Source organism: Crocodylus porosus, unplaced genomic scaffold, assembly GCF_001723895.1.
Source record: "Crocodylus porosus isolate Cpor-Errol unplaced genomic scaffold, CroPor_comp1, whole genome shotgun sequence".
In the NCBI taxonomy this organism is placed as follows: domain Eukaryota; kingdom Metazoa; phylum Chordata; order Crocodylia; family Crocodylidae; genus Crocodylus; species Crocodylus porosus.
In genome coordinates, this window is record NW_017728925.1 from 1261999 (window position 1) to 1288754 (window position 26756).

The following is a 26756-nucleotide window of genomic DNA, read 5'->3' on the forward strand; positions in this document are numbered from 1 at the left end:
CCCTCAAAACCCCCCCCCACACCTAACCACAACCCCCACAGTGTACAAGACTCAGCATTTATTTTTTGAGTTATTATGCCATCACCTCTATATAGAGTACACAAACGACAAAAATATTTTTTGTAATAAAATTAAAATACACTACAGTAGGTGTTTGACTTCTGGTGTGTGATTTGTTTTTTTCTGGTTCTAAAATGGCAACTCCCCCTCCCAAAAGGAATATTTTTGGGGCGAGGGGGGCAAGGAGAGGAACTTCCGGGACAAAAGTTAGGGGTTAGGGCTGGGACTTTCAGTCCCAAGATTGTGACCAGGGGGCAGGCCAACTGTCAAGGGATGGAGCTGCCCATGCAGCCCTCAACAGCTCACCAGAACTCATTAAGCAGCCCTCCACCCAAAATAATTGCCCGCCCCTGGTCTTACAGCATCCCTTATGACTACTCCAGAAGAGAATCAATTTACCTAACACTAACCTCCTCCCCTCTCAGACCTTAAGAAAAGCATCTAAGCAGCACTGCCTACGTGCCACTCATCACAAAGAAATCAGAAAAATACATCTGCATCTGTCAGCTCTGCAAGACTTGCCCAACCACACTGAATATAGATTTTAAGTGTGGGCAGAGGGATTCCTCCTCCTTTGACCATATGCAGGAACTAAGAGCCCAAAAAATGAATACTCAGCAACACAGTAAGGGCCTCCACCGACGCACAAGAGAACTGGCTTACCACAGTCTGCTCATGCAGCTTATCCTGCAGCAGTCACCTCTGAGGTCTGAGAAGCTGATGCCACGTCATTTTCTGCCATTAATGTCGGGTTAGGCTCTCACACGGTGGGTTAAGAGGCACAAGCTAGAGGTTTCTGAACCAAAATTAAGAAATTTGGCTTCTATTATTTCATTCTGCCGCCATGGCCCAAGAAAGTGGACCTGCTTCTCCTTGAGCATGTAAATCCCCAGGACATTGGAAAGATGGGTAGGCCAAAAGACATAGCCAGTAGGGCTGTGCAAAGCTTTGGTCCCTAATTTGATTTGGCAGAGATTTGGCTTGATTCAGTGGCCAAATCTCTGAATCTAAATCAAATCAGAGGACCCTTTAATCTGTCTGAATCAAATCAGAACCCTCTGAACCAATTCAGAGAGTTTCGGAAAGATTCAGAGATTCGGACACAGACACAGCTTTAAATGTTTTTTCTACAAACCTCTGCTTCCCCAGTCTCCTGCTGGCTCTGGGCAGCTGGGAGAGAAGTGGCAAGGGCAGAGCTGCAGATGGGCGAAAGTGTGAAGCGTGGGACTGGCGGCAGCTAGGTAGCAGGTGGCTCATGAGTGCTGCAATGCTGGCGCAGATGGAGTGTCCCACAGAAGCGTGGGGGGCTTCCCAGCATTCTCGGCAGCAGACCCAGAAGTAGACCAGAAGCATTTCTGGTCCACTTCCAGGTTTTCCGCCAAGCACATGGTGGGGGGCCCCTGCACTCCTGTGGGACGCTCCATGTGTCCCAGCATTGCAGCACTCACGAGATGTGCCTGGTATCTTGAGGTATGTAGAAAAATCATTTAAAGCTGTGTCTATGTCTGAATCGCTGATTCTCTAAATCAGCATTGAATCTTCAGATTCGGATTTGGCTGAACCAAATCATGGACAGTGATCTGAATCAACAAATCGAATCACTGTCCCTGATTTGGGGTGAATCCGAATCAAATAGGGCCCACTTCGCACACCCCTAATAGCCAGACTTCTTGGCTCCTGTTCTCTAGTTTGCTCACTTTCTACCTGTCCAGTGATGGCAGCAATGCTCATCACTGTGGTATCTCAATGTGCCAGGGTTATAAAAGCCACCAAAGGCTAAATGACTAATTTCCTCCCTGGTTTTACGATTTTGTTTGGCTCATTTCAACTATTTTCATAACAGACTGTGAAGTCACAAGCAAACTGAGCTGTGAGGGGGTAAGTTGCTATTACATGCATAATTTTTCACTCAGAAAAGCGCTGGCATGGATTTCTTGTACAAATGTGCTCTATTGTACTGCCCTTTATTAAATGGTGAGCAAATATTTTCCCACAAAAACCCCAACGGTTTGCAGAAAAGTTTGGCTGAGCCTTATTCCCTTCTTTAGTGTCCAAAAATCATCTAAATCTTCTCTTTACGTGCTTGACACAATTGATAATCTCTTATTAGAAATGGATTATTTTCAGCTGAAGACCTGCACACAATGGGAGACGCTTTCTAGCAGGATCCTACACATGAAGAACTGCATTGCTGACCCTACAAATTACCCACTGAATTTTCAACATGGGAGCATAGCCCAGAATAGAACACAGGTGCGTTTAGGGACAGAAACCTATAGGGACATGGAAACATAAGCTAAGAATGGAAATTAGAGTCCCCAGCCTGGGTCTGTTTTTTCCCTCTCTTCAAGCTACTATGATTTTCAGATAACAGCAGCATGGTAAACTGAGTCTTGAATGTGTGGCCTCGCTGCAGCAATGCTCCTTCTCCTCTGCTCCAATTCCTTCATCTCAGCAGCAATTTCAGAAAATAACATGTAATGAAAACAGACAATCTCAGGGTTTTTTTCCATCGCTCATTTTATTCAACTGAGCTACTGCATATGGAGTCGACTCTTTATTTTGGCTCATGTCCTCTTGCAATATCATTACCCTCTTCCAAAGGAAAAGCCCTCTGGAGATTTCCAATCCAAACAGGCCCTTGTTTTATCTACAACTATTTGAGTACATGACCTCAGATAACCCCCTGGCCAACTGTGTGCCAACTTCAAACTGCAGCCATGGGAAATTTAAATACAGAGAAGATTTTCCAGCTTCTCTCAAAGAGAAGGACATTTGGTTTCTCACTATTTCTTTTCTTTTTTTTAAAGGGCTGAGTGATTACAACTGTGTTGGGGACTCTGGCCTATGTGCCCCAGAGCAAATGGTACCACAAAGATGCCCATCTAATTTCACCACCATGGCTGGCAGCTATCCACTTTACACAGCAGCTCACGACTTTACCCAGTTACTTTCAAGCTGTAGGGGACTAAGAAGACAAACACTTGCACTTGGGCCAACAAACATCCTAATGTGTAAAGCAGTGTTTTGGATTATGGAGAGAGGAAGTTTTTCATCTTCATTAGCCAGCTGTTTATTTCTGTCTCTGTAGTCTCTGGCAGGGGTTCCTCAAACTTTGGCTAGAGGTCCCTTTATACTCCTCTGTTTAAAACTAAATACATCTAGGGGTTTTGAAGAAGCCTGAAGGAATTAGGTGTTCCATTCCTACAGAAATTCAATGGGGGTCCTTGGAAAATCCAGACCCAAAGAAAGAAAATGCTTAAAATTAGAAGCCGTAATAAGGCAGACCTGTGACAGAAATAAATATTCTGCAACTCCTTTTCCTTATAAGAAATCAGTGCATTTGTATTGTTATCATAAACAAATTACTGTTAAGAACAGCGCTTACACCATGGAGGGAAAGCAGGGCAAATCCTGCATACACGAACCTACGTATCAGTGATAGATGTTGTCATATTGCAACACATCTGCAAAAGGATCCTTCTTTTTTACCGTTCCAAGGGCAGGAGCAAAACTCATCAACAGGGATGCAGGTTTTATGCGTCCCATGGGAAAATGCAGATTTTCTCCTTTAAAGGACAAAAACCTGAATTTTCCCCTTTGAAATCGGAAACTGTGGGTTTTCACTTGGAGGTTGGCAGAGTTCCAGCCTGCAAGGAGCTGCCTGGGGCTGGGTGAAGCAGGGGGTGGTTGATCAGAGGCAGGAGGTGCTACGTGCATGTGTGCGCACACACATGGCCAGCAATACAACCAGGCAGGGTTGTGGGAGCAGCTCCTTGCAGGTAAGTCTATGGGGATGGGGTGGGGTATAGGCAACATGTGGGGGAGCGCAACTCCACACCACCATGGCCATCCCACTGCTGTGGGGCATGTGAGTTTGGCTGGGCTGCAGCACCATGCCCCACAGCACTGAGACTCACGTGGTGCTGGCAGCTCAGTGAGGGAGGTAGGGAGTGTGCTATGCCCACTGAACCAGGTGCCCTCAGGGAAGGGTTTGCAGTTGATGGCTGGGTTGGAGGTACTGCCCAGCCAGGGCAATAGTGGCAGCTCCTGGTGGTGATGTGGGACTCCCGGCAGTGGCAGTATGGGGCTCCTGGCAACAGCAACAATGAGGGGCTCCCCATGGCAGTAGCAGCAGTGCGGGGCTGACAAAGCAGAGACAGCAGCAGTGTGGGGGCTCCCGGTGCTGGCAGCAACACCAAGTCTGCTGGTCTGGCCTAGCTGCAGCCCCATGCCCTGCAGAATCTGGGAGAGCACATGTCCCTCCACTGTCCCCCAACACATCACCAGTGGGCATTCCCAGACCACCCCGTGCCATCATGGGGCCCCTTGATTGTGCAGGGTCAATTCAGGCTCACCAGAGCTTTGTGCCTGACAGTCCGGATGGGCCCCATGCCACTGGGGGGCTCCCTGATGGCACCGGGGCAGTCCAGACTCACCAGTGCTTGGTGCAGAGCCCCAGTGGTGCGGGGCTAGTCCAGGCCACCATGGGCCAATCTCTGGTGAGTCCGGACTAACCCTGCCCCAAATAAGCAGGGGCCATACTCCAGAAAGCTCTACATCCCCCCCGCCCCATTATATACCCCTTCTTCCACACATACACCTCCTTCCCCACATATCCAACTCCTACCCTACACACTGGGGGGGGATAGGGCCTGGAGGCACCTGGGGCCCCCTCCTGCAGGGCTGGGAAGGTGGGCTGCAGGTCAGGAATGAGGGGCACCCCTAGCTCACTCTCTCCTCCTCTGTCCCTGCCCAAGCTGAGGTGGTTCCTTCAGCTTGTGCCTGACTGCTTTCAGATTAGTGGCTTCATTCCTAAACTGTATTCATCTGCTCTCACTTCTCCTACTGGTGGTTAAATTATAATCACTCTGTCCATCTGTGTATTTAGCCCAAAAGTCCATGTCTATTTACTCCAGAACATGGAGGGGTGAATTTGACCCATAATGATAGCTTGAAGTAACAATTCTGAGCTTGCAGTCGTGTGGACCATTCATCTATTGTTATTAGAGTATTTACATTATGGCTGGGCATAGGGATTGACAGAAAATGGGGACCATGTTTTGCTGGTCATCTGTAGACTAATGGGCAGTACCTTCTCCAAGAAGCTTCGGCATGAACTGAGCAGGCAGACAAAGGGGAAGTTACAGAGGCCTGGCAAGCAAAGACAATCACTGGGATAAGTGGTAAATGATTCAGGAGCGACACAGGCACTTAAAACATTCTTTGGTTGGGTTTGCTGGAAGAAGTGGAGCTAAATGGAGACATGAAGGTTGGGAAAGGAAATACTGAAGGAAGGCAACAGATACAGGGTGAGGCAGAACAGGGTAGGAGTATGTGACAGAGTATGTCCAGAGTCAAACAGTAGACAGCACCCATGTGTTCTCATCCAGGCTGCCCTCTCCCTGGCTACAGCACCTCCTAAAGCTGATTCCATACCTGTTTCAGTTTTTCTGACCCATGTACGAGCCCTACAGCAGTAGTTTTCAACCTGTGATCCACAGACTCTGGTGGTCCACAGATGGTCTAAGGGATCCAAGAAAGATGATTATAATCACTCAAGTATGCAAATACCCATGCCTACAATTCAAAGGGATCTGCATCTCCATTCAAAATTTCCAAAGGGGTCCATCCACACTTCCATTTGAAATTTTTTAGGAGTCCATAAAAGGAAAAAAGTTGAAAACCACTGCCCTACAGCCCTTTCAAGGGGGAAGGACATCATTTGTACTCTATTCCGATTCAAGAAGGGCTGCGCACTCTTTCTATGAAGACTCCTTTGAAAATAATGGCGGAGCCAGGTCCACCATGCTTCACAACGGATTTGCTAAGTTCAACAAAGAACTTGAACAGGAAATGTTTGTCACATACCAGCCTCCTAGTTAATCCCCTACTAATAGTCTGCAGAAGTTAGCTTGAACCTGCCTGCCCTCCCACAACCAACTGGTTTGAATCAAGAGGGTTTTGGTGCTGAATATCATACAGAATGACATTTCCCCCCCCCCCCACCCCAAAGACCATCAAAACAGTCAGTGTCAAGGAGAGGCCAAAACCTAAGGAAAAAGAGCCGGCCTCTGTGGAAACCACGGGAAAAAAAAGTTGAGCTAAGAGTAATAACACTCTTGCTCCTATTTGCCTAACTTAGCTATGAAAAAGGCTTGGGCCCCAAAGTTACTTAGGCATTTTGAAAATGTTACTCTTAGCCTATAAAGAGAGCCAGATAACTTTTATACCACTAGAGAAAAGGAATATTATTGTAGCTTTGTTTTAAGTTCAGGAACACAACACTGCTTGAATTTTTTGTGCATTTTCAGTTCTCTCATTGACTGATTTAGAGGTACACTGAAAGACTGTAATGTAAGGTAAAAAAGTAATGAAGCCTCAAACCTTTTAAGGGTGATTACTGCTCAGCCTAACTCTGCTTTCTAGCAGCTTGGCATTTTTATTTCATACCCCTATTGACACAGCTAGCTCTCTTCTGCTAAGCAACAGGGTATATACACATGGATGAATTCTTGCAATTGAAAGAATAACCAGACAGATCCAGCTTAACTAGGGGAATCTGCCTCTGCACATTCTCCCTGGCCTTGCCCACTGGCAAAGGAAACCCTGCAACTTTTATATCTGGGAGGTCTTTGAGAGTTTGGCAGAAATCTCCTCAGAGACCCATCCTTAGCCTGTTTAAGACTGTTGGTGGCATGGAATTGAATTGCAAAAAGATCTACAAAGCCCCTGCTGAGCTCTCTCTCGGGGAAGGCTCTCTGTACTGATGGAGACACTTAAGATTAACTATGATGGCAATACATTGGGAATTTTCAAGAGTGGAGACTTCAAAGTACCACTTAGGATACTCTTTGTTAACAAATCAGTTGAATACTACCCTTAGCACTAAACTGAAGGTGAATGCCATTTTATTAAGGAACAGAATAGACATGACTTAAGCTTTTATTGATTTATATAGAGAATAGAGATGACTTAAGCTTTTATTGATTTATATGTATAGGTATATTGTTTTCTATTGAGATTCCTGTTGCATCAGTTCATTGTGCAGTCATTTTACAAGTGCTTGGTTTACTCCTTGCACTTATGGCAGGGTGCTAAAGCCCTTACACGCATTAATAAGGCAACCTGTAGAGGCTGATCAGTACTGTCACCTATATTCCACATGTGAAACAGAAGTGGAAAGATTATGGAGAGAGTCGATATTCCTAAGGTTATCTAGTGGGTGAATGGTGCAGAAAGTGTGGCAGAACCCAAGAATCCTGGTTCCCAGTCTACTCCTCTAAATTCTCTACCCAACAATAATATTTTAACGACAGCTTCAGTGCAGACTGCTCTCCATATGACAGACTGGAAGCTTGGACCTATGGTAACCAACAACATTTCTGCACATAAGAAGTGTCTTTGAAGTTTTGCTACTCTAGATTTCATCCAGGTAACGACTTGCATTTGTCCTCACATCTTTGTCCATCTTACCTATACCATGTCCATTAATCTATCTACAATCATTTTAATCCTCAGTTGCTACAAAAAGAAAACCCAGAAAACATGTTTTTTTCCTCCTTGTCTGATCTGTAGGATGGGAGCTAATAACAAATTTACAGTCCACTCTTTTGAAAAAAACAGATCTAGAAATGGATACGTCTAGGAATATGTTCTCCAAGAGATGGATGATGAGTAGGGATCTGGGTTTTCTGTTTGTTGCAGAAAAACATGGATCTTCCCCTTCAAAGGAGAAAAATGTGGGACACCTGTGGTTTCCCTTCGCAGGCTGGCAGAGCTCCAGGGGGGTGCCATGTGTATGTATGCACGCACACACATGCACATGGCTGGCAATACAGCCAGGCAGCAGTGGGGAGCAGCTCCCCCAGCTGCCTGCAGGTAAGTCTATGAGAGAAGCAGAGGCAATTTGTGGAGGGGCCAAATGAGGTGGCCACAGTGAGGGAGGGAGTAGGCCAGGGTTGGCGGCTTGGGTTGGGGGCACTGCAGGGGTGGGATGCACGGCCATGGGGCCTGGATGGAGAAGCAGGATGGGGTTATGGGCAGCTCATCTAGGGGCCAGCAGGGGGGCTGGCTGCATGCACTCCTAGGGAGAAGCTGGGCACCAGAAGTGATGCCTCAGAGGGTGGGGTGGGTCCCACCCTGCTGCCCTCCCCTCAGTGGCCTCCACAGCCCAGCAGGAGGGACCCAGTACAGGATGGTGGAGCAAAGCAGGGTGGCAAGACTGGGTGTCACTGCCAGCTACGCTGCTATGGCCAAGCAGCAGCACAGGGGCACAACTCTGTGCTGCCGCTGCCACCCCCGTTGCTCCTGAGCAGGCAGGAGGTGCCTCATCATGGCAACACGGCTGGTGTGGGACTCCCAATGATGGTGGCAACAGCACTGAGCCCTGCTCCACCCTCCCACACTGGGACCCGCTTGCTGGGCCATGAAGGGCCCCAGGGGGAGGGCAACAGGGTGCAGAGCACTGAGCCCCACAGAAGATAGCCTGCATCCTCCCAGCCCTCCACGGGCTCTGCTCCAGCCATGCTGCCCATGGGAAAGGGGGGGAAGGGCTGAGCTCCACACTGCTCTGGCTGCAGCAGTCGCTGGGTCCCATAGCCCTGGCAGCTGAAGACCCCTCCAGCAAGAGAGGGAAGCAGAGAGCTGCAGGTCAGGAGTGAAAGGTACCAGCAGGGCTGAGGCTTGGGGGCTGTGGATTGGGGGTGGGGGCACTGGCAGGCCAGGGGACTGCGGGACAAGAGTGAAGGGGACCAGCAGGGCTGTGGGGCTATGGATTGAGAGTGAGGGGCAATGTCATAGGCAAGGGCAGGGCACTAGTGTACCAGGGATGCTCAGTGCCACAAAGCAGTGGGGGGCAGGGGCAGCTGCAAGTTGAGCCATGTCCTGGAGAGCAAAGAGGGCAGTGGCAGCTCTGATTTTCTATGAGAAAAAAACAAACAAAATCACATGCCAAAATATATAGGTATTTAGAATTTATTTTATTATAATGATTGAGGCACTGGTAGGCTTCCAAACTGCTTTAAAATAGTAAATCTATCAATAAAACACTGCGTTCAAACGATACCTATATATAGAGTGGTGTTTCATTCCAATCATGGAAAAACACAAATTTTGGGGTTTTAATCAGAGATTTGGGGATTTTTTTTAACAGAGAAAACCAGGATCTCTGGATGAGTTTTACTAGCCCTGACCACACATATTACTAGGCAGTAAGCACATGATATTATGTATAGGCTATTTATTGATACATTATCTCTTCTAGGTAATTCTGCATTTTGTAAGTGCATCAGATTTAGTTTCTCACTGGATGAAGTTACACATTCTCCTTCGCCATACTAAATCTGTGGAATGTTAAGCACTGTTACAGTTTGATTGTTCTGTGAACAGTTGCAAGTTAAAGGTTAATACCATTTCTTGCCTGCACAGCTCTGACCTGACAATAGAGGGCTGGTGAGCAAGGGTATAGCGAGGAGCCAGGACACCTGGTCTCTTTCCCAGCTCTGGGAAAGGGAGCTCAGCAGTGCATCCTGGGATGCTGGAGGACTGCAAATTGGTCATTTTATCACCGTGAAGCAGACCAAAGTTACACTAATACAAGCTAAGTAGCATGGCCAAGACTTAACCCTCACCTAAACTGGTGTAAATTTGAGAGATTCAGAGGGCACTCAGAACAAGTTAACAAGCTTTAACATGTGAATGCTTGTGCTTTAAGTACCCTTAGTGTGGTCAATGTGCACCATGCACCTTCACCTTCTGTCTTTGGCACCACCAGCCAGAGAGACCTCAAAGCAACTCAGTTTTACAAAGAGGAAGGAAAAATTTGTTTTCAAAAAATTCTCTCATGCAGTGTTCCTATGAGCCTCCTGTTTTGCTGAAGATGCAAGAAGCAGAATAGATTTAATCTCTCCCCCCCATAACTGTACTGGAGCCGCAAAAGTCCAGTCGGTATCAGAGAAATGAACGGATATGACTCATGCACATATGGCAACAGGGAGGTGGGGGTTAGATAGGAAGACTGAGAATCAACTGTTTTCAGCTCCTGACCACATATTAAAATCCTGAGGTTGCCAATGACATGGGGCATGAGGGAAGATAATCACAGAAAAAAGAAAGCATATGACAGCAGCCTCTGAAATCACACACACAGTTTCTGCCTGGAGGCTACAACCTGCAGCTGAGTGCTAAATAATGCCTGTGCTGTAATGCTCTGCCCACTGATGGGCTGATGCCACAGAGCTGCCAGATGCACCTGTAAAAGGAACCGTCCAGCTACAGACTAATATTGCTGCAAAGAGGAATGCTGCTTTGGATCCAACAGTCCTAATCTCTGCCCTGTGAATAATGAGCCTACGTATGTTAGCCTCTCCTTAACTGAAGACCATGGAAGCACTTGGGCGGGGAGCGAGGCCCAAGTCTCCCAGCCTCGTTCTGCTCAGGAGTTTCATCTTTGTTAAGGTAGAAAGCTACGTGATCCCATTTGGCGGGCAGGGCGGCTGTTTGCTGACGTGCCAAGCCACATAGCGCTGATGTAAATTGACCAGCTGGGTATTGTTTCCTTTTAAATTGTATCGCAGGGGCTGCTCCGTCCCTGTGAGCCAAGCCTAAAGGTATCATATCAAGTTAGCATTTACAAAGTGCCCCTAGGGCTTGCAGAGCAGATTAACTTTCACTTTCACACCTCACTGGCCACATATAAGAAACCTAATCTAAATGGCGTAACTTTGCATAACCGATTATTTTCACTGGGGTAACCTGAGCCCTCCAGCAAATACCATTAAATGCTGCCGATATAGGGAAGGCCCTGTTTGGGGGAGGAACCAACAGCAGAGGCTGCCAGAGGCAGCGGAGGGAGGATGCAGTGGTAAAAGCCATCCTTTACCACTGCCTCCTCTCTCTTCTACCTGTTTGCTATAGGTAGCTCTATCATTCAACAGTCACCTGTTCCTTTTCTCTGAAAGGCAACATGGAAAAATCAGCAGGCTGCTCCTTTTGTACTTTGGGCTTGTGGGCCAACTCATTTAAATAGTCATACGTAGGAGTGTGAGACAATATGGCAGCAGTCGCAAAGTGAACAACATCTCAGGTTAGCCAGGGTTGCAAAAAGTAAAACCGGGACTTGTTTGGCCAGACTGAGTGCCAGTTTTCCATCTTTTCCCACACAACTCCCCCCTCATTCCCTGGGATCTCGGCTTCCATGCTGACTTGTGACCTGTTACCTCCAACCTGGTCCAACTCCAGCTCCCACTAAGATTGCCACTTACTTGACCTCTCTGTCTCTATCCTTTCTTGGGCATCTCCATTACTGAGGTTCCTCTTTCCAGACACCAGGTCATGTCTCAGCATCTCTCATTCCCCTCCTTCCTCCACTGGCTCGCTTGTGATCTCCAGTTGATTAAGGACCACAACTACTCTGCTCTCTCTCCCTCTGATTCAACTGCCCAGTCACCACACTACTATGAATTTCAACCTGAACTAAAACTCCTAAACCTAACCTATAAGGCCCTAAATGGGTTCAGTTCTAGCTATTTCAGAAACTGCTTATCCAACCACAGCTCATCAGAGCAAATATTATAAGGGGATCCAGCAGCTACACATGCCAGGCTGTTGGAGGCAGGGGTAGGGCAGAGACACAAGAATGCCTTATCCTACTCTACAGGAAATCAGATCAAGACTGAGCACGTTAGGCTGAAACAGAGGGCCTACTTCCTCCACAAAACTCACAGCAGAAGCATCTTCTTTTGTGATCAGCTTATATGAGTGGGACATATCATGGGAAAAACAGAACTATAAGAAATGTAAGAATAAGGGATAGAAAAGCATATAAAGAATAAGAACATTAAGGAGGTGAAGAAAGTAGAGGCTACATGAAGCTGCCAAACTCAATGTGAGCGACAACTAAGATTCATTAGATTTGAAATTTATGAAAATACAGTTTTCTTTAGTTATAATTATAACCCCCAAAACATGCACTGTTTCAATTTCCATTTTGGCAAAACACTATTGTGCCTTCCCACTATTTTTTTTTTTCCTTGACAGAATCATTTGTCATCATGGGAAATCAGAGGCCACATGCTTCCTTCTGCTGGAACAGAGGCTTGTACATCGCAGTTATATTCTAGACCCCCCTCATTTTAGCCAACCTGAAATAAAAATTAAGGTGGGGCTGACAAGCCTGGGAACTAAAGATACCACTTTTAGCCCAAGCCCTATTTTCAGCTACTGACTCAAAGAAAACACTTAATTTTTTCTAAACAAAACCCTGCTGTGTATGAGAGCTTGCTATTGCTATCCATTTTGGGCTTGTCAGGACTCCTGGATTCAGTTATTGTGTTTGCAACTGATGCTCTGCATGGCCCTGAAGAAACTGTTTAGCATTCTAGAGACCACTCTTTTCACAGTCCTCTAGGGTATTGTGAGGCTTTACACATTTCTGGTTCTTAAACACTTTGAGATCCTTGGATGAGTAGGGCTCATAAACGGAAAGCACTCTTTTAAGGTCATCAGTAAGACACTTCCCGCATATGCCAGCAGCATAGCTAGGGGGCAGGGGGAAAGGGGGCAACCAGCAGCCCAGGCAGCTTGTCAAGGGGAATAAACATAGACACAGTGATGACTCATGATGCTGCCACCACTGGCACTGACCCATGTGCCACAGCTGTCCTAGGTACAGAGTTGCCCTGCTAAGCATCTGGCAGATGCACCTTTTTTGGGGAAGGGAGTCTAATGTAAGCCTTCACATGTTGCATGACATCTTCATCATCTACTAGCTTTTTACTGAAAATGTCCTCATACGACCCAATGATATAGTATAAGCCTTCATGAAAATATATACCCCTCTGCACCCTGATACAGAGAAACAAGGGTTTTTTTAGCTGTAGGTTTCACACACTTACACATCCAACCATATGAATAGTTCCCTTTTTGCAATTAAAAAGTGGTGTGGTGCTTAAAGGTCTTCCCATGAATATTGTCAAGCAATTACACATCTGGTAAAATCTATGGTGAAGTTTGGTATGTGCATTCTTAGTGTGTAATGTCACCTTGAGCAGAGGTCTTGAGAAATTCCTGAAGACTGGGTAATGGCTCTGAGGCACAGACATATTGTGGACGTTAACCACTACCCAAAAACCATTGCATGGTTCATATAAGTATCTGCAAAATATATCATCACAATGAATATAGCAACAAAAGAATTTAAGTTGCTCATTAGCATAAAGGAGCTTTAAATAACCTGTGCTTACCATAACAGGAAAAGAGTCTCATGATAATTCCTCTGCTCTGGGTTGTCTGAGACAAGCATTTCTCTGGCATGTTCCAGGGTGTAGCACAGTTCAGAAGTATGCACTTTAGAAAAGAAGGATTTAAGACAAAGACAGAACTTGCTCTGACAAAACTTAGATGTCACAATTCTGTCACCTTGACTTCTCAAGGACTCAAGGAAGCCATGGAAGTCTTCCATGACAGTTAAATTCAATTCAGTCCACCTGCAATGCTAGTGAGGCTGATCACATTATTATTTAAACGGGAATATGCACAAACCACCTCAGATAAGATGCATGCACTATACTTCTAGTATGATATACTGCCTTATATGCACTGGCAGAATTGAGTGCCATGTCATTAACAGAATGTGTATACAATAAACACTACAAGGGCAACGATGTAAAGAAAAAGTAGCTCTGAAGTGTATGGAACACAAAGAGACATGGGAATTACGATGTCTTGACATAGTAAATGTATTGAACGTTGCCCCTGAACTAAAAACCAACAGAACTTAAACTGGCTACAAATATTCTGTTTTCTCATGACATCGGAGAGAGAACATGGGGACAGTTTCTTTAGGACATCTGGGAATTAGAGCTGTTTCACTGACTTCTACAGGGTTCTGCATTTTCCTTACAGTCACTCAATCTTTGTCACTCAGTGACCTTTCACTACTTTTTCCCAGTTCACCAGAATCACTGCTGACCAGTATACTTCCCTGGTCTGTCCAAAACCAAAGGAGGAGGAAAAAGCCTTGTACAGAACACTATAAAAGGAAGTTTACTTTGTGCTGTATCATGTCTTCTTTTCTTTGCTAGTCTAAATACTAATTTGGGACTTTGCTTGCTTGTTCTGTTTCCACTGGCTAAAACCAGCATTTTTCCCAGCTACTGCTGCTATTCAGGGGGGTGAAAAATGCACATTCATACCTTTGCTGCATTCAGAGCTGGATGACTAGTCTGGTTTCAAGTAAGGAGGATATTCCTCAAATGAAAACATTTGCTTTGTAAGCTGAGGATAATTGAATTTGAATAGGTCATTTAGCCTCATTACTTGCAGCACTGTTCTATATAACACACCAAAAAACTGACACCATTTTTATTAAGTTTAACATTTACTTTTGCATATGAAAAGAGAAGGCACATAAATATACAACCCAGAACCCAAGATGCGTCTCCTGCACACTAATGCACAAAAAAGAAGATCTATAGATAAAACACTGCAGGGCAAATTGCACTACAAGTGAAAATTTTGGAGACATTTGAGAAAAAAGGATCTGCAACATAAGACCATCTTCCTTGAAGAAACACAGCTGATCTCCTGCATTCCCATATCTGACTTCCACTGGTCTGTGTAAAATATAAACTTCACGCTAACTCTATGAAAACAGTCAACATCTTAGAGAGACAACAGTCTGCTCCTGGCTGGTGAAAAGGGGGAAAAAATCCCAGGCTGTCATTCTTCCCTCACTGTGACCTTCATGCTCCACTAGATTTCTGAAGATACTGAAATCTTGGCAGGGAAGTGTAGAGTCTGTGGGAACCAGGCAATACAGTCCAGGCTTGCTGGTGAGAATTAGGCCCAGTCAGACCTTTTTTTAAGGCCCTATGTTATACACAGAAGATAATGTAGTGGAAAGCTTGTTTGGGGCTGGGAATTATAGGCTTCATTCTCCAGGACATGAGCTGACTGGCTGAAAGAGTTCAGAAAGACTCTTTTTCTCTTAATAGATCACACTGCATAACTGATATGGGGCATTAAGCTTTTTCTTTGCCTTTATTATAAAAACATTAGATATTATGCCCAACTGGAACCAGGACAGCATAAGGATCCTGCATGAACTGATCCTACACAGCTGTACTTGTGGTACAGCTAGCACCATTATGTGATACCACTCTGAAGGCAGGTGCAACATAACAAAACCCACCCTTCTTCCTGCCTAGGAATTCACATCAAAGTGTACACAAAAACATATACATTATTCCCTCCCGCAAACAAACGGATGCTATCCAGAGATAGAGCTTATTATTTCCATGGAAAGACATATCGTTCTTTATCAGTTAGGAGAACACTTACAGAAAGGCGATAAAATGCAAGGTGTAGTTGGCTGAAAACAATTCAGTTCTGCTTCACGTGTCCTGTGCCATTTGCCTTCAGTAAACTATCACAAACCTCGCTGATGTTCAGTCATTGTCGTGCAAAACTGTTCAAACTAGAAATGAGGCTTTGAGACATCCTTCTTAAAGAATCTGTAGATGAAAAGCACTGTTTAGCCTTTAAGCACTATTATTACTTACTGATGCCTCCTAACTCAAATGCAAATAATCCTGTTCCTTCCACTGTGGCTAGAAAGAAAGAAAGAATCTGACATGCGCAGTTTCCCAGGCAGAACCTAAGCAGTACAAGTTACAGATGCATCTAAATTGTGAGGCCCAACATAAACAGTAAGATTGAGAAGGTCTTACCCTTTCTTGTTGAACAATTGCATGCTGGAGCAAGAAATCACTAATTACATAGTGGACAAGCCTCAGGCTGATTTTTCATTTTAGGGTGAGAGGTTATAAGGAATAAGTTGTTAATTCACATCTGGGGAAAGTACAGATGCAGCTAATCTAAGGTCTTTCCTCACCTGTAGGCGCTGACAAATTGCATCTGACGGATGAGCCTTTTATTAAACCACAGAGAGTTTCAAACTGATATTATATTTCACAATGCTCCCAAATTTGTAAAACCAGTGCATATGGTCCTTGTTACTGCTTTGCTTATATGGTGCTAGATTCCATTTATATGCACACAGAATTAAACGTATCCCTTCCCAAAGATTTTCGCTGCAGAGGAAAAAGTGACTGGAGACCCAACAACGCTTAGGCTTAATAGTGTCTTAAAGCCAAAGTGTTGCGGGTTCTATGGATTTTGAGTTTTTCTGTTTCACCTTTTGGGACATGGTTTTGTTAACGCATGTCCTTCATTTACCTTTTCTATCCAGTGGTGGCACATCCCCAGCATGCAGTTTCCTGAGAAGAAAAAGCCATTAGGTATCATGGACCCTTTTATTCATCCAGCTGGTGTTCAGCACATACCAGAAAGCAAAATGTACTATTTAAAAAAAAATTAAATGACTCTTGCCCTTTTGTGAAATTTACATCAGGCCTTCATGAGAAAGGAACCACAAAACAAAACCGCTCTGGTCCCACTTCCATGATACCATAAATGAGGAAGAGAGCAACTCTGCTTGCAAGTTAGTGAGAAAAGCGATGGCTGGGAGTTCTCATCATCGTCTGGACCAACAGTACAACCCACATGAAAGGATCAAAAAGGCCTGCTGATCAGATTGGTGTGACAGAAATGTGCAGATTTTCAACCTAAACAACAGCTTGAGGGATCTATATTACTAATTATCAACTAATATTGCCAGGGTTCCCAGGCTAGCTTCAAAGCTTCCTGCAAACTGCCTCAAGCACAGGGTTTTTCATCTAAGCATAAGGCCTTCATTGCTGTCCCTGTTAAATGGATTGCTCCATACTGTGTTCGCGCTGTGCAAATCAGAGTTTGCACATGAGGAGCTTCATAGCTATGAGGTTTGCTACCTTAACCACACAAAGACAGAGACATTTGCTAAAACTGCTGTAACATTTCAGCTTCTATCTTTCAGAAAGTAGCGGTTTCCTCTTGGCTCCTGCTTACTTTTGGTCCCACACTGAAGTCTTTCAATGAGGAAAGTGGTTTTGAAACAAAAAGGGCACAGGTCTCTCTCACACTGCAGAAGTTAAACAAGATATCAGTACAGGTAACTCGCTTAGTTCAGATCTGAGCTTCAATGAAGTGAAAGAGACCGTCTATTTACACTTGCAAAAATCCTACAATTGTACAGAGCATTACTTATCATGGAGTGTTTCCTGCTTCCCTTTCCTGGATTTAGCTCCCTTGTGACTAGTGGCTTTTCACTGTTAAGAATGTGCCTACCCAATACATCATACTTCAGCCAGTAAAAGGAAAGGGATGTCTTTGTACTTCAGAAGGCAGGGTAGATATGCACCTTATAAACTAACTAATCAGAGGTAGACAAGCTTTTGTAAGCCGCAGCTTACATCAGATGCTGAGAAGGGACTGTAGGAAGCAGAACTTCTAAATAGAAAGCAGTGTCTAAATTACAAAAGATAGGAAAGGAGAGTGGAAAAAGGAAGGGGCACTGCTGGGTGTGGCAAGGTGGGTAGGAGAGAGAAAAACAAAGCAGTTAACCCAGTGAGGGACACAGGTTATAAAAGCTAATCCAGGAAATGGAATAAGAATAGGATAAGAATCTTTCTGCCTGATTTCAGACTAACACAGCTAACTACCTGTCTTAGTCCTCCAGACCCATTGCAAAAATATTGTAAATAAAGACACATAACACAGCACTGTACAGACTGTTAAAAAAGTAAATTAATGTCTGCGTTTCTACAGTTCAAATAAACTTTTCATAAAGGAACCTCTCATGGAACCGTAGAACAGAGAGATGGAAAAGACATAAGACTCCCCCCCATCTCTCTCTGACAATATGGACCTGGTTTGCTACACAGGTTTATTTAGTGCAGCATCCATACTGCTTTGAATGTGCAGGCACTGGACTTCCCCCACTTCCCTTAATCAGTCATTTCAAATCTAGGAAAGCCCTCAAGAATCAAAGAACTTGTCTTCCAGCCAACCTGCACTTGCTCCTAAAAAACACACACAGGCACTCTCTGAAGGCCTCTCCAGGTCCTTTATGACAAGCATGGGGACCAGTAAGTGGAATGGATGATTTGTGGACTATCTTCAGTTCTCTGATACATGCCCACCACTTGCATTCCTTCTGGTGGAACAGCTCATATTTATCTGAGGGAAGAAGAAGCTACCAGTGAGTTCACAAATGAGCAGATGATTAGAAGATTCACTTGAAATACATGTGGGAGACTCAAACACACAGAGCAAACGAGCAGACTAAGCACACTCTCCCTCAGGTCCCAGAGAGAAGTCCAAAAACATAAAGGACTAGCAACTTGCACTTATTTTAACTTTAAAAGATTTAATCTCATGGCAGGGGAACAAGACATGTCCTCTTCCTTTCAGCTATAAGGAGCGGGCCCCCATCCATGCCAAGGGAGCTGACAAGAGGAATCACACTTCATAACAATCCTGGATGCAAAACTGTACTGGCATCTATTTTTATACATCCAATGGTACACGTAGGAACTGTTACAGTAATAATATCTGCTGACATATTCCCTCAAATAATTTACTGAATACAAGACAGAGACAAAACAAGCCCTTGGTCCATGAGACAGAGAGGCAGGCAGGATGCCACATTACTTCCTGCAACACACAGAAAATGCTTATCTATGATTGATGATCACAGCTGATAATGAACTTCCAGCCCTCTGGCAAGCAGACGGACCATTCCCCATGGAGAGTTCTGTAGCTCAGACACCATTAAGCTGAGCTTTGTGAAAACAAAGAAAGAGGGTGAACAGGTTAGAAAGCTGATTTTGAATCTTTGAGCACCCAGAACTCCCAATGATGTCAGGGACAGCTTTGAGTACTCCGCACCTTTGGAAATCAAGGGTAATTAGAGAAGTAGTTCCTCTAGGCCCACAGCTGCCAAAAGTTTTAGGTTCCCCTTTATAAGAATGTTATTGTATAGATTAAACTATCAATACAGCAATTTTGACCTTGAAGGACATCAGGGTTTTCTCAGTCCCTGAGAACACAAAACAGCACTAAAATGCCACATCCTTACAATGTGGCTACACATATGGCATAGAAATGACTACAGGCAAGGTAAGAGAGTCCCAAGAATGGATATCAGCCTTTAAGCTGTTTATAATATCCAACAGAAAAAAAATCTGGACGTAAAACTACCAAAGTAGATTGAGATCAGTATATCACAAAAAACTGCAACAAGGTCTTGGGCGTATACCACTATACAGAACAATACTGAATCAGATATATGAATCTTTATATCACCACACCTACAATCTTATTCTTCCTTTATTTACCTGTCAGCAGCCTTGCAAAATTCAAAGCAATCTGACAAAAAATAATGCCAGGTATGTTAACAAATGCAATTGTCTTACCATGACTGAGACACAAGTGAAGCATCTTTTCTGGAAGCTGGTGGGTGTATAATATATACTGCTAGGTAGAGCTTTCATAACAGCAGTAAGAATGAGCATAGAGGAGTACACACAAGAAAAGAACTGCAGAACTAAGCAGCTCCAACATCTGGACCATAAAGTAAGGGGTCAACTTTATACCACATGTCACATGCTCACCTGCATTTATGATATATCATCCCACTGATTTTTGCAGCAAAAATATTCTCTGCATTTATTTGCTCTAATTGTCTATTAAAGGCTGGCTGCCTGCAACAATGCTCTCATTTTATGGAATCTTGGTTAAATGTACAGGATACATGTTTGGTTCAAAGGTTTAAAAAAAAATTAGAACCAAGAAGCCAGTTGCTCTAAATGGAATAAAATCTATCCTGAAAAGAATGAAGCCACAAAACTAGTACATTATCTGATATCTGAATATACCCATTTGTCCTGAAGCAGGATCAACCAAGTGACCCATATTATGTCTATGCCATCTGCTTGGCTCTCTACTATTCCCATCCTGTGGGCGTCCTGAACAGCTGGACAACTCTCATTTTCTGAGCGACTTAGACATTGTTTCAACAACTACTGAAATCAGATATAAGTGGAATTCTAGAAGAGTATGCTTCTATGTGTTTTCCCAATATTCACTGCTATTGCTATAAAATGCACAAAGTTCCACACTGCTAGGAAACCCTGCTAGCTGTCTACCAAACGGCATTGAGCCAGACCATTACTGAAATGCTAGACTTGGCTCATTTACCCGTAAGGGAATGCTCCTTTTCTAGTCAGGTTTGTGTATTTCTTCTCTTCCTATCTTTAGAGCCCTGATAAGATAAGAAATGTTGAAGTCACAAGTCGGCTTATATTACAGTTTTCAAAGGGATAAGTTACAGTGTGTTACTGTAATGAATGCACCAGTGAAACTGGAAGTGATGAAGAAGAATTAAGCCTAACGCAATCAAGATTTTTTTTTTTTTAAAACAGTCCAAGAATACTCAATCCCAAACATAGTCTGGATTCATCAGACAGCAAAAACATGAACTAACCCAACAGCCTCAAACAAAATCCTGGCCTTCCAAACCAAGTAAAACTCTCCCTTTCCATTAATGTAATTAAGGGATATCAGAACATATAGCCACAATTAACTATGCTTTATATAATTAAAACAGCACGTGTCCTAGGCAAAGAACTCGGAAACAAAGAGAAAAGAATATCCATGATCATCAAGACGAAACAAAACCCTAAATATCAGAAACTTGAAAGTTACGCCAAATGCTAACCCGCTTCATATGCTTTTGATTTGGTCATGGTCACCAATATTTGTAAAGGACATTAGCACTTTCCAAAAACACATTGCTTTGTGAGTCCTTCTTAAAAGTACAGGAAGGAACCCTGGGAACCCACAGGAAGATCCAAGGATATAAAGCCAGAATACTACAATGGTGTGTACTTAAACCAAATGAGCAGTGATATTAATTTAGAAAAAAAGATTCCTACCTGACAGCGACTGAAGATATCTGCCAGGGCCACTTGAACATTGAAGTGCTTCAGAACTTGTAGGGCCTGCTCCCTTGCTTTTTCTGAACAGTTCACAGAGAAACATCTCCCTTCTCCTACCTGGGACTGCAGCTGCCAAAGGCAAGTCACACACCAAAGACATGACAAACCATGTATTCAAGACACTGGGATCTGACTCGTTAAAACACACCAGAGTTGATTTTTACATCAAATAATGTTTGATGCTATTGTGTGCCTATTCACTAAATTTGGAACACACATGATAATTTAACGCTAGTAATTTGAGACACCTTTGCAAAGAGTTTTGAGAATGCTGGAACTGTCTAATGTTCAGTATGCTGTACCCAACAGCCAGTTTTAATTTCCCTGTAACTTAGCATACAGAAGTAGAGTGGTGTTGTCTGAAATGACATAGGACTGTATTTAACCATGGTTATCACGTGAAACCCAGACGAGAGATCATACACTGACATGCAGCTAAGCAAGCCGAGATGAGGAGATAGCACTTGAAATAAATTGGAGCCATCTGACCCCTTCTAGCTTTATTTGCACAAGTCATTTATTTTTACCTCAAACAAGCTAATGGTTATTGAACTTGCAAGGGTTGATGTGGCTACTTCCTATGCGTTTGTTCCAGGATAGAGGTTTAGTGCAGATGTCTGTAACCTGGAGTGCATATTTGGGAAGTGTCTAGTTTAGCCTTTATAAAGGTGCTCAGTACCTTGAGATAATCAGCAATCAATTAAGTCTAAAAGTCTACTATAAGCAAACCCTCTGCTATTTTGTGTTATCCACAAAGGGAGAACAAAATCTACAGATCCAACTCTAACAGCTATTTCCTGAAACAAAACTATGCATCCTAGGATGGTTATTTTCCATTGGCAATTCCGACACAACATTCATGAATTGGAGATCTGCCTCCTAACACAAGCCCTGACCAATGGAAGTTTCTGACTCAGTGGAAGTTCTCACTCATGGCCTGACCCCATAGTCTTAACCAGATTAAATATTTAGAGTTCTCTTTCAGGCCCAGCAATAAACCATATGAAATAATCAACCAGCAAGATGCAGCTTGCAATCAATCCAGGTCTAAGCAAAAAGATAATACAAATATAGTTGGGTCATCATCTTATATCTGTGGTTTGGAATGGGGGAGATCCATGATCTATCCACATGTGCAATCCTGAATTGTTTTACTGCTATAAATCACTTTGTGGATCACAAGACATGTGACTTCCTACAACGGGTATCATAATATATCGTAATTATTCACTTGTGTGGTTAAATATATTCCCTCTGAGAATGCACTAATAGTATTTGAGAGGGAACTTGCATTTGATTCATTGCGGAATATAAGCTTTTGTAGTTGTGCTGAGTGTAGTACTGTTTAACTTTTTATATATGCATACAACAATTCAAACTGGGATCATGTTTGGCACTTCCATCCTATTTCTTCCAAGACCCTAAAAAACCCGTAGAGCATTATAGACAGCAGATAGTGTTGTCAGTGTGGATATATTCAATAAACAGGAATCTCCTTATACTCCTTGATGAAATGGATGGGAAGTTAGTTGTATTTAATCACTCCGGATAAGCTGCACAGAGCCACTTTGTTCAGAGATGGGTTTGCTTTCTATTACCTTTTAAGATGCAGAGCAATTGCTCTCAATACTGGCTGCATGAGAAGTGAAACAAACTTATTCCTGACCCTCTGATATTCAGTGCAAGAACAAGACCCTTTTGCATATCAATGGCTTTCAGTACAGGAAACAGATGAAAAAGTTCATCCAGCTGTTGCTTTCACATCTGACGACTTCTCTCCTCTGCCTTGTGTATTCTAGTCCCAAAAATTATACTATATAAGAGAAATGTATTTACCATCTGATATGGGAGTCCAGAGGTTAAAATGACCCTTCCTTCCTGCCAGGCAATCTGCAAACAAGGAAAAGCCATAATTAACATGAGTCAAAATGACCAGTGAACTCAAACTGAGGACCCCACAAATGCTAATGAAATGATCCTAGCACAGTCCTAAACGCTATTATCTCACTTTACAGACAGGAACAGGAACAAAGGGATAAAGTGACTTGTGCAAAACTTCAAAGAAAGTTTGAAGCATAGTCTACTGCATGACTCCATCAAGACCCATCCTTCCAGCAAGCACACTAAAGGGTTCACTAGTCAGGTTTGGAACAATTTGGTGACAAAAGAAAACCATTAAATCTCAAAGTAAATTCTTTTACAAAGATTAAAATGGGATTCATTCCCATGTGACTAAGGAGCATTTCAGCTCTTCCTCACCCTGCTACCAGTACCTGTTTCTATAGCCATAATGATAGAAGAACTTCTACACATAACCAGCACCTCCACTTAGCTAATGCACCAACAGTGCTTCCATGGTCACAACTCTCCTTCATTGGAGGTTTTCAGGGAGTGGTATCTGTCTGGGATGGTTTAGGAATATTGAACCCTGCATCTCTGAAGAGTACTAGCCTAGATGACCCTGAAGGATTTTTCCAACCTTATGATTTCTCTACAACCAGCTGCTTATTGCTACAGCTATCCCCCTGTTTAGGATATTGAGAGGCTCCATCTGGATACTATCAACACTAGTCCTAAACAACAGTAAGAGAAACTGTAGTCAATTCAATGCGGTTTCTCTGTCTTTCTCCCAGAATAAGCAGGCAATAATACAACCTGCAGGCAAGGAATGCAAGGCTTTAGCAATTATACTGTGTGTTTCTTAGAAGTACTTAAAACATCTTCTGGCTACAAACATCTTTCAGCCTAAAGGAAAGCCTTAAAAGAGAGGGGAACCCCAAAGGTAAAGTCTTCCTTTGTAGCTGGCTCATGCAGAGCAAAATCTTGCCAAGTAGATGGGGGTTAGTCTAACTGGACCTTCACAGAGATTTCTTCACACCTGGCCTTCCCATGTGGCCCTGCTTTCTTTTGCAACATTACAGGGCTGGCTAACAGCTCTATTCAGAGACAGTGATTAACACCAACCTCTAAAACACCCTTTCACAGTTAAGGCAGTGGATTTTACCATAGACAACAAACTCATCATCTTTGTGAGGCACAAGCCCCTACCTGAAGTAGAAGCCTGAGGTCATGGCAGTGACATCACCCAGCCAGCTCGGTTCAGTGAGTATGACACAATAGCACCAGGTAGTCTAAAATCTGACTACCTGAGGGTGAATCATTAGAAGAGTTTAGGCAACATTAGTGAACATGCAGCTGAATCGCACCTGTTAAATTACCTTACAGGGATTTACTAATGATGGAAAAGAGACCTCCTTCAGACCTAAGTGTACTTCAGGATAAGTCTGGGGATTTCCTAGCCAGGACAGTTGATTCAGACTTTCTGTGGCTAGGGTTAGTTAATTCAAGCGTATCTAGAAAGGCACCATAGAGACAATGCAAATAACATCAAATAAAAAAATAAAGCAAAACCATTTTTCCCTGCATTGATTTCACTCTTTGGGATATTAACTGGATGAAGTACACAGAGGCTAGAGAGAAGCAATGCGTGGTAGCACACACCCAGCAGAAATCAATGTGAAATGTAAGTCTGGGAAAAGAGGTCTTTCTTTCCTCTTCAGTTGTAAGAGACAGGTAACCAAACATAGCTCTGGTGCTGTCCAGATAATGGCTATTCACAGTACCTTGATTCAATTATAAAAAAAGAAACCCAATACAGGCTGTAGCAGCATGTTGGTATATGTGGTCTGGTACTGGACCAAGAGCTGGTGGAAATGGTGGGAGACAAGCTACTTCTATAAACCAGTTTTATGGGTGTTTAGAGCCCACTGCAAAGTAAACTGACAGCACAGAAGCCGATACAAACCAGTTATAGAGGTAGTATGTATCTGCTATAACTGGGCCAAGGAGCAAAATGCATTTATTGAAAACAAGGCTAATTTCAAATGGAAGTAGCAATGATAACACCCTCAAGTAAAACCTAATGTACTATATGTCTGAGAATGAACTGCAGTCCTTAAAAATATAGGAGAATTATTCAAGAGGTATGGAAGTGTCACCTGAATTGAAACTGGACTCAATAGGGTTAACGTATGTCCAGGTTTTCCTGGACATGTCATCTTTTTGGGTTCTCCCATCTCTGTCCAGGTGGTTTTTAAATATCAGCAAAAGTCTGGGACTTTGCCATGCCTCTCTGCTTTCCCACCCTCACCGTGCATGCCGGCTGCAGACAAGATGCTTGATTTTGCTACCTAGCTCAGGTGGTGACTGCTTGCCCAGCCCGCCCCCTGCCCTTTCCCATCCCTCCCTCCCAGCTGTGGGAAGCGGGGCTGCTCCCACCCCATCGCACTGGCCCTGAGGGGGTATGAAGGTGATGGTGTCCTGCTGTGACAGGTGCGGGAGGTGGATGGCTGTTGTGGTGAGCTCTGCAGCTCCTCTGCCTCCTCCTCCTCCTTTTCAGATCACCATGCCTCTTGTCTGGCCCTATGGCTTGCACGCTTAGCCAGGGCTCTATGGACATCAGTACCTGCATGCCCACCTAGCTGGGTCGGGCTGCGGAGGGGAGAGGAGGGGGCTGTGCTGGGAAAGTCTGAGGTGGGAGCCCAGCAGCCTGGGGCAGGGTGACCCCCAGGTGTCCGCTCCAGCAGTTGCAGGAGCTGTGGAGTCACCACCACCAGGAGCTGTGTCCCATTCACACCTCAGCCCTGCAGGGGCTGGAGCCGTGCAGCAACAGTGCTCAGCTGAAGCAGGAAAGAAGGGGAGGGGGAGCAGGGTCTCCCTGTGCCGCGGAGGGTGCTGTGGCACGCTGGTGCTAGTGGGGCAGAGTACGGCCACAAGCCCGCAGCGCCTGGGTGCACTGAATGGGGCAAGGAGGGGCAGGGGTACTTCTCTTTTCCCTCTCTGGCTTTCCTTCCTCCCCCTCCCCACCACTTTCTACAGCCCTCTTGCCAGCCCTGTTTTTATTTCCATTCTGAAACTTGCCCAAGACTAAGCCTCGTGCCATGCTGCTTCCCCCAGCTGCTTTCCTTCTCTGCCATCCTGCCCAGGGCAGAGATTCTCCACCTGGGTGCAGCAGCTGTGGTCCTTCTCAGTCTGTTTGCCAGACACGAATTGCTTTATTCTGTGCCAGAGGTGCAAAGAAAAAACGGAGCTCAAACTAAGAGCCGGTCCTTTCCCACCCATGCCAAGAGTCTAAAAACATTGGGACCAGTGCCCTAGGTAGCTCATCATTTCTCCTCCCACACAAGCTCCCAGCAGGCCTGGGCTCCTCAGGACCACTGGCTGCTTTCTCCAGAAGCTCTTCTGAGCAGCCCCAAGCTACTCCTGGAGCTGTGTGACTTGGGTGGAGAGGTGTAGGCAGCCAGTCAGATTTACTTCCAATTACTGTGCTCATAAATGCACTTGGCCACCAAAGGGCGATTCTGTTCACCCATCCAAAGCCTTGAAAATCCATGAATACAAATGACACACCATCATCTGAACTAGGGGTCAGCAACATTTTTGGCCAGAGTGCCAAAAACACCCCAACCTCAACCCATTCCTTAACATGGCATACCAGGGGCAGATGGGGGGTGGGGGCTGTGTGGGGTCTGATCCTCATTGCTGGCAGCAGGTGCGTGGATACTAAGCCTGTGTGAAGTGGCTAGTATTCACTTTGGATTCAGATGTGACAGATTTGGGGAACAGTGATTTGATTCGGTGATTCGAATCACTGTCCCAAATCAATTCAGCCAAATCTGGTTCAGCAATTCGGCCACAGCCAAATTGGCTAAATCAGCTCCATCCCCAGCCCGCTCTCAATGGCTGCCACACCCA

At 44.4% G+C, this 26756-nt stretch overlaps 1 protein-coding gene across 5 annotated transcripts in view; it reads right to left on the minus strand.

Moving 5' to 3' along the window:
* EXD3 (exonuclease 3'-5' domain containing 3) overlaps positions 1–26756 on the minus strand; it is a 430752-nt gene that overhangs the window by 212808 nt on the left and 191188 nt on the right. For all 5 annotated transcript variants that reach the window (XM_019540506.1, XM_019540505.1, XM_019540504.1 and 2 more), the window contains exons 19-20: positions 22839–22892; positions 20940–21071 (exon numbers count right to left, since the gene is read on the minus strand). In XM_019540506.1, the coding sequence (XP_019396051.1) occupies positions 20940–21071; positions 22839–22892 (186 nt within the window). The remainder of the gene's footprint in view (positions 1–20939; positions 21072–22838; positions 22893–26756) is intronic.